General features: G+C 37.5%; 1 protein-coding gene across 2 annotated transcripts in view; it reads left to right on the top strand.

Annotated features, from left to right (window-relative positions):
* Positions 1 to 2,785: 2,785 nt before the first annotated feature.
* The window catches only part of LOC148949368 (tetraspanin-33-like), a 555,122-nt gene continuing 544,073 nt past the window's right edge, over positions 2,786 to 13,834 (top strand). For both annotated transcript variants that reach the window (XM_089093400.1, XM_089093399.1), the window contains exon 1: positions 2,786 to 2,975. In XM_089093400.1, coding sequence (XP_088949526.1) covers positions 2,901 to 2,975 — 75 coding nt within the window. In that variant the 5' untranslated portion in view covers positions 2,786 to 2,900. The remainder of the gene's footprint in view (positions 2,976 to 13,834) is intronic.

Raw genomic sequence — 13,834 nt, 5'->3', positions numbered from 1 at the left:
ACACCACAAAATCTCACTATCAGCCAAGAGCCTAGCCAACTATACCTGCACACAGAGCACAGAAATCAATATCTATCATCTTATATTTGAACTCCTTGAGTCGAAAGATCTACTGAAAGATATTTGAAAATATCTTATAAATAAGAGACAACCAAGCCAGTAGCTCTGTAGCCCACAGAGTGAAGCAAAAGGAAAAGGGCTAAATTGTATCAACTGAAAAGCCCGCCTGCTGTGAAACAGAAGAAGAAGAAGAAGAAGAATTCTTCTTCAATTATAGGCTTCGGATGAATCCATTTAACCTTTTTCGTATTGTCTGATTATGTCAGGGGTGTCCTGGGAAATCAAATATAGATATTAGACTATTATTCAACATCAAGCTGATCAAGTGAAGCTCCAGATAAGCCTCGAGAAAAGCTGTGTAATGCATGTCAACTTCCTGAAGAAGAGGCAGAGCATAAATGAATCTGCACTTCTCCAAACATAGAAATCAGTAAAAATACTTGGTATTACATTTAGTGATGATCTCTTGTTTGGAGATCACATCAGCCAGATCACAGCAAAGGCAGCTTGTTTTCTAAAATCCTTTGCAAATCTAAGAAGGTTTGGTATGACAGAGCAACTCCTTCTTTCGTGCTATAAAATCTATGTAATGCCCGTAATGAGGTACGACTGTCCTGTCAGAGCCAACTCAAGCTTCCAACCCTGGAGAAAAGAAGGCATAAAATGCTGATGAAGTTTGGAGCTGACTTCCTGAAGTCCTCAATACACCGAGATATCTTTCCTCCGTTTACTTCAGAGACCCACGCACACGAAACAAGGTTGGCAACTCTGAAAGAGGGAAAAAAATTGTTGGAATACCCGCCTACACACTCGACAAAAACATATTTAAAATCCATTGTGCCCTACTACGTCAGATGTTACAAACAATAGTTTCCTAAAGTAGAGGTGATGGTTCATCATTCGTGTTTTTCTTGGTGTTGTGTCTTTTTGTGCTTTTCTTTTTTTTTGTGCTTAAATTGACGATACCCATGTTATTGAAGTGTGATAAAGGGAATGGATAAAGATTACAAGTCGTATCTGAGGATTCGAAGAGCAATGCTGCTGGTTTCATCGACCAAGTTACCTCAGATGCGGCTGAACTAAAAATGGTTGTGAATAAAGACAAATGCTCTGTCACGACATTTTCTTTTCTTCGATTATTCAACCGTCTTTCGAACCTCCTATCGCTTCCGAGCTAATAAGTCATACAATAACTTTACTTGGTGTGGTGATTTCCTCTAATCTCTCATGGCAGGAGAATACAAAGACAATTGTAAAAAAACTAACGGCACAATCCAAATGCTAAAAACGCTGAAAAAATTTCGAGTTCCCAAGGACAAGCTAAAACTAATATTTTGCACTTTCATCCGCCCCTTAGTTCAATATGCTTGTCCGGTTTTGCACTTTGCCCTTACCTAGGATGAAACTGTGGCTCCTCCCTCCTCCAACATCCCATCTACCAGTAATTCCTTCCCCCACCTTTTGTCCCTAGAAGATCTTGTCCCCCCCCCAGGGAAGTGGCTGAGAAGGTTGCGAAACAGACCCCAGTCCACTGTAACACCATGCGCTACTGTAAAAGCTTTGTGCCAAGCTTTGGGAAATGTTATAATGATCTTTAGTGCTTTTTTTCTTTAGTTTATTTTATCCTGACAAAGTTTTATTAGAGAATTTTATTCTCAATCTCAAGTTTTTTTTTATCCTTTAGTTTATTTATCCTGACGAAGTTTTATCAGACAACTTTATTTTGTTATTTATGACTATGAGACATCAATTTTAGGCTTTGGCCATGAGAGCTATGTCTTGTTTTTGAATTAAACGAATTGAATTTGAACTTTAAAATGTTCTCATTAATTCAAAAGATTGAGTACTAAGAATGATGAACAATAAAAAAAAGTTGTCTTGGCTACTGAACTTTTGTTGTTTTTATATATACCTTCTCTAAAAATAAACCTGGCCTTCAGTACAGTGCTCCTGTTGGTCTTTTTTCTAAATCAAGATTTTAAAAAGCTAACTATACAAAATACATTCTAGAGAAACAGTGACTACTCTCGAAAACTGTGTTGGATGGACAAAAGTATTTAGGAATATTGGGTGAAAATAATTGGTATTTAGATAAAGAACATATAATTAAATATATATTAAAATTAATTGATCTAATTCGTAATTAAATACTTCAAGAAGTAATTAAATACTGCTCGAATAATTGTAATTAATTACTTCCATAGCACTGCATAAACCAGACTACAATTGATTTTTAATCTTGGCACACTGGCAACCAAAATTAACAAAAAAACAACTATTTTCTAAATAATAGGTTGTGTATTTGCTATAATATATTTTTAGGTATCGACTTGTCATATTTTGCTGATTAATTAAGTTAATGAAATCATTTTGATCAAATTTTGGATTTTATTTTCATCTAAAACTGGTAGGGTGTTATTACAGACAAAAAGTATGTAATATCATATACTGTAATGCCATGAAATACACTGTAATGTATGTAATATTAATACTTTTGTCTGTGGTTGTTAACCCCGAAGCGTAATAATTCAAAAATGGAAACTAATGAAAACTTTTTTTTTTCGGGAATATGTGTCGAATTTGCACGCATAATCAGGGTATACAATCATATATTTTATCTGTGAGCGTGGAATATACCTGGACAAAAAAGGAAAATGTTTAGACGGCCTTACTCTAAGTTTGGAGAAAACTGACAGTGCTGCATAGAAACCCAAAAAATCTAAAACTTCAAAACGTGAAATCACTGCCCAAAATTATATTATAGCATTGCCAAAACTAGCCTATTCTGCTGCATGTAATAATAAAGATCTAGATGCTCAATAGTCCTGAAAGAGATAAAGATGCCTGAAAGACATATTAGTTATGTAAATCCATGTGTCAAATATGTCATGTTTGCATTTAACTTCTTATTTTGGGTAAGTGATAAACAAGTAGACTAGGCATAAATATAGAGAATTAAGGGCAATTTTTTGGTTAAATGACTAATGAGATAGCTAGTAGATAAACATACCTTTAGGATCAGAATTTCATCCTGAATCAAACATAGTCTAACATTCATTTGAATCAGAACTTTACCCCTACCACCACCTAATGTGCAAATATATACCCTGGATTGAATATATGCAATGATTTGTAAAATTCTAGTTTAGTTACTTGTTATTATCTTTTAAAGGGATTAGGCTAGTTTAGGGAAATGTAACTTTCAGGGATGGGTCGACAGACTAAGTATATCCTGGGAAAGTATGTTGAAGTACCTGCCTTGGTAAATTATTGCCGAATCATATCGTTCACTTACAAATAAAGTGAATTTACCACTCAATGCCTTTTTTTATGCTCTTTCCAAATGTAATAATCATTTTTGTTGGAAATGAATTTTACCCCCACCCCTGTATACCAATTCAGGGTATATATTTGCACATTAGGGGAATGGGGTAAAGTCTAAACTTACCTCCCATTTACATCAGAAATAAAATTTGACCTCACCCCCCTTAATGTGTAAATGTTTACCCTGAATTGGTATATATAAGGGTGGGGGTAAAATTCATTTCCAACAAGAATGACTATTATATTTGGAAAGAGCATAAAAAATGGTGGTAAATATTTACCAAATCATATTATTGAGTTAGTAATAAAGTGAATACACCACTTGATGCCTTTTTTTATGCTCTTTCCAAATATATAAATCATTTTTGTCTGAAATGAATTTTAGCCCCCACCCCTATATATACCAATTCAGGTTATATTTTTGCAAATTAGAAGGGGGGGGGGAGTTTAAACATACCTCTCATTTACATCAGAAATAAAATTTACGCCACCCCCCTAATGTTCAAATATATACTCTGAATTGTATAAATATGGGTTGGGTTAAAATTCATTTCTGACAAAAATTACTATTATATTTGTAAAGAGCATAAAAAAGGCATTGAGTGGTACATACACTTTATTTGTAACTCAATAATATGATTTGGTATATATTGACCAAAAAAAGGCATCAAGCGGTATATTCACTTTATTTGTAACTCAATAATATGATTTGGTAAAAATTTACCCCTGCCCTCACTTCTCCATTTAGAGGGCAGTAGCCATTGATGACCTTTAAAAATCTTTATTATAAAAGTGAAACCTTGCAAAAATAAATCTTCTGCTCAAATGAAGTCCAACAAAACTGATTTTACCTTCCCAACTTTAATCAATCCCAATTTATGAGATTTCTAAGATCTGCAAATATATTTCCCAAATTTAGAAAAAAAAACCCATTAATATGGCCTAAAATTCTCCTCAAATAACAAGAATTTTGTTTTCAAAACTAAAACCAGAGAAAAAGAAAGTGATAACTGAAAATTAAGGTAAAATGTTGTTTTGTCAAAATTTCTATAGGTAAACCTGTCAAGTAGGCAAATTTTGGTACTGGTGTGTTAAATGGTCACTTTTATAGATCATTAATTAAAAAAAAACTTTTCCACAAGATAAGTTTTTCAAAGAAAAGTAAAGAACTCCATTAAACAAAAAATGAGTAAAACTAAAATCAAATAATCTACCAAGCATGAAACTACCACAAATCAGCATTGATAAATAAATGAAACCCGAAACAAACAGAAATAACAATAATTAACCATTCACATGATGGTAAGACAACAAACCTTATTGATTATGTTATAGTAAACCAAAGACTGGCAGGATCAATACAAGATTCTAGGGTATATAGGAGTGCTGTTATTGATGTTAAAAGTAAAGATCACCATCTAGTAGTGTCAAGGGTTAATTTAAAGCCGAAATATTGGAAGGGTAACTACCTTCCGGGAAGTTATGATGTTCATGATGAGAATTTGAGAGAAACTTTCCAGGAACAGTTGAATACTAAACTTGAGAGTTTAAAATTTGATAATGTGGAAGATGGTTGGAATAATTTTAGAAAAATACTTTGTGAAGTTGCTGAAGGTGTATTAGGGAAGAAAGCTACAACTGCAGCTAAGAATATTATTGAAAAAGCTTTATGTTTAATAGAAAGGAGAAAAGACTTGTACAAGAATTATCTGAGTGATAGATTGTATGAAAACAAAAGAAATGTAAAGAAAGTGGAGAAAGCATTAAAATATGAACTAAGGAGGTGTGAAGTGGAGGTCATTGATAAAATTGCAGAGGATCTGGAAGATACAGCTGGACGGCATAATAGTAAAATATTGTACTGGCATGTTAACAAATTGAGAGGGAGTAGTCAATCCAGACTTGTCCCAGTTAAAGATAGGAATGGGGTGGCAATTAGCAATAAGGAAAAAACTAAAGCGAGATGGGTCAAACATTTTGAGAACTTGCTTAACCAAGATAGATTTGCAGGAAAAGATATAGAGGAAAACGAAAAAGTATGTGGTACTTTGGATGTGAAGGAAGATTTATTTTGCGAGGAAGAATTAGCAACAGTACTAAAAGGATTAAAAAATAATAAGGCCCCAGGTGCTGATAGTCTGGTAAATGAGTTTCTTAAATATGGCTCTGAGGTTAGAAATAACATTATGAATGTGATTTTTGAAACAGGGGAATTCACTAACGATTTTAAGAAAACGTTAATTGAGCAACTTTATAAGAAAGGCGATAAAAGTGAGTGTGGTAATTATTGTGGCGTTAGACTGGTCTGTGTAGGTAGCAAATTACTTAGTAACATGATACTTTTTAGACTGAGAGATGCCGTAGATAAAGTTTTAAGAGAAGAGCAGTGCGGTTTTAGAAAAGGTAGAGGATATGTTGACCAAATTTTCACTCTTAGGCTAATAATTGAGAAGTGCCTGAGTTTTCAAACACCTTTGGTCCTCTGTTTTATAGATTATGAGCAAGCATTCTATTCTGTTGATAGAAGAGCTTTAGTAAAGGTTTTATCTTTTTATGGTCTACCAGACAAATCCATTAAAGTGATTAGTGCAATGTACAAGAATAACACTGCTGCAGTTAAGGTAGAATTAAGGTTAGAAACTGGCTTAGTATTAAATCAGGATTTAAACGGGGTTGTGTTCTGTCCCCCTTTATATGGATCATATTGATGGACTTTGTTTTAAGGAGCACAGGAAAGGCAATGGGAGACCACAGCATCAAATGGGGAGGAAAAAGTCTCCTGGACTTGGATTATGCTGATGATTTAAGCAACCTAGATGAAAGTGTGAGCAAAATGAATGAAGTTTTAGAGGTTTTGTGAGTTCAGGGTGCTAGAATTGGTTTGAAAATTAATGTTAGGAAGACTAAGTCATTAAGGCTAGGAATAAGTGAAGATGAAAAGGTGACATTGGATAATGAAAATATTGATCAGGTGGGCAGCTTCACTTACCTTGGTAATATTATTATAAAGATGGTGGGAGCAGTGAAGATGTTAAAAGTAGAATAGCCAAGGCTCAGGGTGATTATACATACAAGAAAAAAGTTTAGAAGAGCAGGAAGATAAGTCTACAAAACAAGATTAGAATATTTGAAGCTACAGTGATGACAGTGGTCAAATATGGCTCTGAAGCATGGACGCTCCAAAAAAGGGATGAAGATTTAGTTGATGTTTTCCAGAGAAATTGCTTAAGGATTGTTCTGGGTACCTGGCTGACTGACCATAGGCTATTTCAAGCAATAGGCTATACAAAAAATGTGGTTCAGTACCGCTCTCTAGGGCTATAATAAAAGAAAGATTGAAGTGGTAAGGGATGTTGTGTGAATGAAGCATGACAGATTGCCATAGATTTTTCTTTTTGGCCAACCATCTAGGGCTAAACAGAAACCAGTTTGTCCCTGTATGGGGTGTGAGGACATCATAAAGAAAGATTTAAAGGAAATGGGAACTACCTGGGAGGGTGTAAAAAGAGAGGCTTTGTATAGATTGGAGTGGAGGAGGAGCATGCATAGCTGTGTTGGCCTCAGGCGGCTTGGTGCTGTGGTTAGTTGTTAGTAGTAGTAGTAGTAGCAGTAATTATTGTAATTTCTTTTTGTTTTGGGTTTCATTTATTTATCAATGCTGATTTGTGGTAGTTTCACACTTGGTAGATTGTTTGATTTTAGTTTTGCTCATTTTTTGTCTAATGGAGTTCTTTACTTTTCTTTGAAAAATTTATTTTGTGGAAAAAGTTTTTTTTAATTAATTTCTGTTCATTTTATATTGATGCAGTCTTTTCAGGGAAAAAGAAAGTAATACTTTAAATCTTTTTGTTTTTTAAGAGTTTATAGTTTGGCCTGCTATTTGTATGCTGGAGAAAAATTTTAAGCAATTTTTAACATCCTACACCCTTTTAAAAATCTGGACACAAATAGTACTGTTTAATTTAGTTTCGTCACTCCTCTAGTTGACCTGTAATGGAAAACTTGATACCATTTCCAAAAAAATCTTTTTACTTTCTTTGATAGCTTGGATACACTTACGCTATTTGGATTTGGTTAAATTTTAAGAGCAGAAGTAGCCCCGAACGTTTGAACATAATACTCTCAGTTGTTCTTGGGATACTGCTGAGATGCCTTATCAGGAATTAGCATTATCACAGTGCATTTTGATTTCATCTTAAGTCAACATATAGTTTTTAAACATATAAAAATTTGATTTGAGGAAGACTAAAATCTATTCTATAAATCATATGCAACAACTTTCTATATAAACCTTATATGCCCCCAGGTCATAACTTATAACCCTTGCACTGAGGGCTCTGAGGGGGTTATCATCCTAAAAGACCTAATTTCCAGAACTTTCAACTATGTTGAACAAAATGGATATCTAAAAATTTTGATTGGATGTGTTTGGGAAAATGGTGGGCTTGAGAGGGGCGTTAGTCGCTATCTAATCACTTTCAACTATCAAAAAAGACACTAGCCCTGTCAATTTCGAATTGAATGAGCCCTTTTGAAGTTTCCATGACAACGCTTTCAATAAAAACTTTATATGCCCCCAGGGCATAACTTACAACCCCTGCCCTGAGGGCTGTGGAGGGAGGGGTTGTCATCCTTAAAGACATAATTTCCAAAACTTTTAACTATGTTGAATAAAATGGCTATGTAAAAATTTTGATTGGATGTGTTTTGGGAAAAGGTGGGCAAGAGAGGGGGGTTATTTGCCCTACAATCACTTTTGACTGTTAAAAATGGTACCAGTCTCTGCAACAATGCTTTCAATTAAAACTTTATATGCCCCAGGGCATAACTTACAACCCTTGCCCTGAGGGCTGTCGGGGGAGGGGTTGTCATCCTTAAAGACCCAATTTCCAAAACTTTCAACTACGTTGAATAAAATGGTTAGCTAAAAATTTTGATTGGATATGTTTGGGGAAAAGATGGGATGTGTTTGAGAGGGGGGTTAGTTGCCCTCAAATCACTTTCGACAATTAAAAAGGGTACTATCCCTTTGAATTTCAAATCGAATGAGCCCTTTTTCAAGTTTCTACAACAGATTTCAATAAAAACCTTATAGGCCTATGCCCCTAGGGCATAACTTATAATCCTTGCCCTGAGGGTTGCGGGTGAGTGTCCTCCTTAAAAATATGTTTTCTATCTGGAAATCAACTACCCTGAACAATATGGCTATCTCAAAATTTTTATTGGATGTGTTTGGGGGAATGAAGGGTGTGGGGAGGGGCTAGTTGCCCTCCAATCACTTTCGAATATTAAAAAGGGCACTAGCCCTTTGAATTTCCAGTCGAAAGAGTTTTTATTGAAGTTTTTACGACAACGCCTTCTTTAAAAACCTTATATACCCCCAGGGCATAGCTTAAAACCCTTGCCCTGAGGGATGTGGGGGAGTGTCCTCCTCAAAAACATATTTTCTATCTGGAAATCAACTATGCTGAACAAAATGGCTACCTCAAAATTTTGATCGGATGTGTTTGGGGGAATGAAGGGCGTGAGGGGGGGGGGGCTAGTTGCACTCAAATCACTTTTGACTATTAAAAAGGGCACTAGCCCTTTGAATTTCCAATCAAATGAGCCTGTTTTGAAGTTTCTACAACAACGCCTTCTATAAAAACCTTATATGCCCCCAAGGCATAGCTTAAAACCCTTGCCCTGAGGGTTGTGGGGGAGTGTTCTCCTCAAAAAAAAATTTCTATCTGGAAATCAACTATACTGAACAAAATAGCTATCTCGAAATTTTGATTGGATGTGTTTGGGGGAATGTTGGGCGTGGGGGAGGGGGCTAGTTGCCCTTCAATCACTTTCGACTATTAAAAAGGGTACTAGCGCTTTGAATTTCCAATCGAATTAGCCTGGTTTGAAGTTTTTACAACAATGCCTTCTATAAAAACCTCATATGCCCCCAGGGCATAACTTAAAACCCTTCCCCTGAGGGTTGTGGGGGAGTGTCCTCCTCAAAAACAAAGTTAATAACTGTAAATCAGCTCATAGGAACGAAATGGCTATTTAAAAATTTTGCTTGGTTTAGTGTTGGGGAATGTTGAGCGTGGGGGGGGGGGGCTAGTTGCCCTCCAATCACTTTTGACTATTAAAAAGGGTACTAGCCCTTTGAATTTCCAATAATAAGCCTGTTTTGAAGTTTCTACGACAGCGCCTTCTATAAAAACCTTAATTGCCCCCAGGGTATAACTTAAACTCTTGCCCTGAGGGTTCTGGGGGAGTGTCCTCCTCGAATACATATTTTCTATCTGGAAATCAAGTATGCTGAACAAAATGGCTATCTCAAAATTTTGATTGGATGTGTTTGGGGGAATGATGGGTGTGGGGGGGGGGGGCTAGGTGCCCTCCAATCACTTTCGACTATTAGAAAAGACTACTAGCCCTTTGAATTTCCAATCGAATGAGCCTTTCTTGAAGTTTCTACGACAACGCCTTCTATAAAAACCTTATATACCCCCAGGGCATAACTTAAAACCCTTGCCCCAAGGGTTGTAGGGAAGTGTCCTCCTCAAAAACATATTTTCTATCTGGAAATCAACTACGCTGGACAAACTGGCTGTCTCAAAATTTTGATTCGATGTCAATGAAAATTTTGAATGATGGGCGGGGGGGGGGGGCTCGTTGCCCTCGAATCACTTTCGACTATAAAAATGGGCACTAGCCCTTTGAATTTCCAATCGAATGAGCCTTTTTTGAAGCTTCTACGACAATGCCTTCTATAAAAACCTTATATGTCCTCAGGTATAACTTAAAACCCTTGCCCCATGGGTTGTGGGAGAGTGTCCTCCTCAAAAAGATATTTTCTATGTGGAAATCAACTACGCTGAACAAAATGGCTATCTCAAAATTTTGATTGGACGTGTTTGGGGGAATGGTGGGAGTGGGGGGGGGGACTTGTTGCCCTCCAATCACTTTTGACTATTAAAAAGGGCACTAGCCACTCTAATTTCGCATGGAATGAGCCCTTTTCGAAGTTTCTACTACAACTCCTTCAATACAAAGTGCCCGGGTGGAGAAAAAATGCATTGTGCCCACATTGTTCTTTACTTAGGCAGCACTAGCACGCTGCCTATGATACAAGGAAACCAGTCACAAGAAACCCCAAGGCAGATTAATTGCAAAAGACTGCTATAGAGAAATGCAATGCAAAACATGGTTTTCATTGCATTTAGGGTATTAAAACTGTTGTTTTTTGGGGTTTAGGGGGGAAAGCAGTTAAACAGTCACTGAAACGGGACAGAGAACAGTACTGGTCAGATCTGGCGAATGAGTTGGAACAAGCGTCCAGGAGCCACAACAGCAGGAAAATGTTCAAACTCCTGAAAGAAGCGACAGGAAAAGCTCCTGTAACGGTTGACACACTGAAAGAAAAGTCTGGAGAACTCATCCAAACAGAAGAAGGATGCATGGAACGCTGGCAAGAGCATTTTTCTGAGCTACTGAACCCTGTCAAACCCCCGTGCGATCTACCTGCCTTCTCGAGTGCTGCTAGAGAGCCCTACGCAATAAACCTCGATCCGCCAAGTATCGCGGACGTACAAAAAGCGCTGAAGTGCATGAAAAACAACAAAACTCCTGGAGAGGATGTGATCCCTTCTGAAATGTTCAAGTCCTCACCAACTCTACTATGCCGCTTAACTGACCTGTTTGTCCAGGTGTGGACGACGAAGACCTTCCCAAAAGACTGGAAAGTATCAGTCCTCGTTCCGCTGTACAAAAAAAGGAGATAAGGCCATTTGCAGAAACTATAGAGGTATCTCCCTGATCGACCATGCCATGAAGATCTTCTGCGTCATTCTTTTGAATCGATTCAAAGACACACGTGACAAGTTAACCCGTCCTGAACAAGCAGGCTTCAGACCAGGCAAAGGCTGTCCAGAACAGATATTGACGATTCGCCTCATCCTTCAGCAGTACAGCAGGTTTCATCTACCCCTTCTCATCGCCTTTATTGACTTTGCAGCTGCCTTCGACTCTCTCATCAGAGAGGAGCTATGGAGAATTATGGCTGAAGACGGTGTGCCCTAGGAGCTCATTGAGATACTCCGAAGTGCGTATAAGGACACTGAGACTTGCGTCCGTGTTTCCGGCAATGACACCCCTAAGTTTCCAATGGAGTTTGGGGTAAAGCAGGGATGCCCCCTTTCGCCTATATTATTAAACTAAGCGATAGACTGGATCATGTATAATGCAATGAGAAACCACAGCGGAATAGTCTTCGGACAAATAGCTGGTTTACTCCAGCCCCTGACAGATCTGGACTTCGCAGACGACGTTGCTGAGCTGGAAACTACCGCCGACAGCTTACAAGGCATGATCGACGATACCTATGAGGTCTCAAAGCGCATCGGACTGGCCATCAGCGGCGCAAAGACTAAAGTATTGGCTCTTAACCAACCTGCTCCTTGCCAAGTTACCCTCGACGGTGAGTCAATAGAAAACGTTGAAGAATTCAAGTATCTTGGCTCTATCATAACACCAGATGGCGGAGCTGAAAGGGATATCTCTGCCCGAATAGCAAAAGCCTGGGGAGTCTTTACTAGTCTGAAAAAAGCACTCTGGACCAGACGGGAGATCTCAACCAAAACAAAAGTCAGAATGTATGTTGCAACTGTTCGAGCAGTACTACTGTATACTTGCGAGACATGGCCGATCAAGACTGAAAGACGCGAGAACTTAGGACGTGTTCGACCACTGCTGCCTTCGTTACATCCTCCGCATTAAGAGATGGGACAGGATTTCTAATAGTGAAATAAGGAGTCGCTGTGGCCAATCAGAAGAGCTATCGCTTATCATTAAAAGACGTCGCCTGAAGCTCCTCGGCCACAGATTGCGCCGTCCCGAAGGTACGGTATGTCAAGACGTCCTTGTCTGCGAACCAGCCCCCTCCTGGAAACGTAAACCAGGAGTACAATTGAAGAACCTGTGGCAAAAATTCAAGGAGGACCTGGAACCATGGGGAGGATTCAGGAGACACGGTCGGAGATGGAACAAAGACTGGCTGAAGATCGCCGGAGAAGCTGCAGTCGATAGGTCCAAGTGGTCGTCGGAAGTCATTCCAAGATCCTTTGGTGCCGGGCAGGACAGTTCATCGTCTGGTTCCCGCCGAAAGTAAGTAAGTAAGTTTAGGAGGGAGCGGAAAGGTACCTAGGTTAGGTACATATTTAATATATGCTATGCTTTATCCCCCCCCCCCTAATGTGCAAATATATAGTCCAAATTTGTTTATAAACTATTATACATTCACCCTAATTTATTTTATTTCATTAGCATTAACCAAACTTGACTTTGTAGCAATGCCCATATAATGCATCATTACCCAAATTTCTAAGACTTAGAAATCTGAAGAGGGGTAACATGGAATATGGGCAATATCTCCCAGAGTATGTTTTAGACCCTGAATTTATTGCTGAAAGGGTTATTTTTCCAACCTAACACCTTTCCAGGATAGTAAAAAGTAGCTAAACCAGAATTTTACCAATGATTTTTCCATTATTTTCACAAGCTATTTAATCAGTGTGAAGAAAAGAGTGATTTATAGAGAATTCAGTACATCTGTTGGTACTTGTCAATTAGCTGGAACCCATGCAATATATTGTATACAGAAGATGCAGAAGAAACTAGTTAAATAGGTTTCTTTCACTAGAGAATTGGATTGCAAACTGTGGTTTGTCATTGTATTTACAATATTTAAACTTTTGTTTTTTTGGGGTTTAGGAGGAAAAAAGGTACCTAGGTTAGGTTACATATTTAATAGATGGTATGCTTTATTCCCCCCCCCATCCGCCTAATGTGCAAATATATAACCCAAATTTGTTTCTAAACTATTTTATTTTCATCATGTTTTGGTTTATGTCATTAGCATTAACCAAACTTGACTTCTTGCATGGGTTCCAGCTAATTGACAAGTACCCATCTGTACAGTTCATTGTAGGCCTATATATTTAAACATTAGAGGGGGGGGGGTGTATAAAGTTAATATCTACCATAAATGAATGTTATAGTAGGATTCAGGATAAAATTATGATGCTATAGTTATATGTTTATCTCTTAGCTATCTCATCAGGACATCAATGAGAAAAGTTCCCAAATTTTCTAATTAACTCACTAATGAGGTAGTTAAGAAATATAAATACCTTTAGAATCAAAATTTAACCCAAAATTTAAATATAACATTCATTTGTGTTAAGAATGAACTTGACCCTAACAACTTGACCCTTGATTTGTGTTAATGTGCAATTATTTACCCTGAGTTGTATATATGCAATGCACTTTCCATTGTTTTGACAAACTGTTAAGGCTGGACGATATGAAAACCGAAAATTAGCTATGCAGAAGAGATTTTACTGTGCAAAAATGGGGCGGTTATCTTTTGATGAATATAAACGGGTTCAGATTACTGTCCTTAACTTGACTC

This window comes from Artemia sp. Qi Xiang Cuo, chromosome 8, assembly GCF_049724085.1.
Source record: "Artemia sp. Qi Xiang Cuo chromosome 8, ASM4972408v1, whole genome shotgun sequence".
In the NCBI taxonomy this organism is placed as follows: Eukaryota; Metazoa; Arthropoda; class Branchiopoda; order Anostraca; family Artemiidae; genus Artemia; species Artemia sp. Qi Xiang Cuo.
Note: the sequence above shows the minus strand (reverse complement) of the source record. Positions and strands in the feature narration are given on the sequence as shown.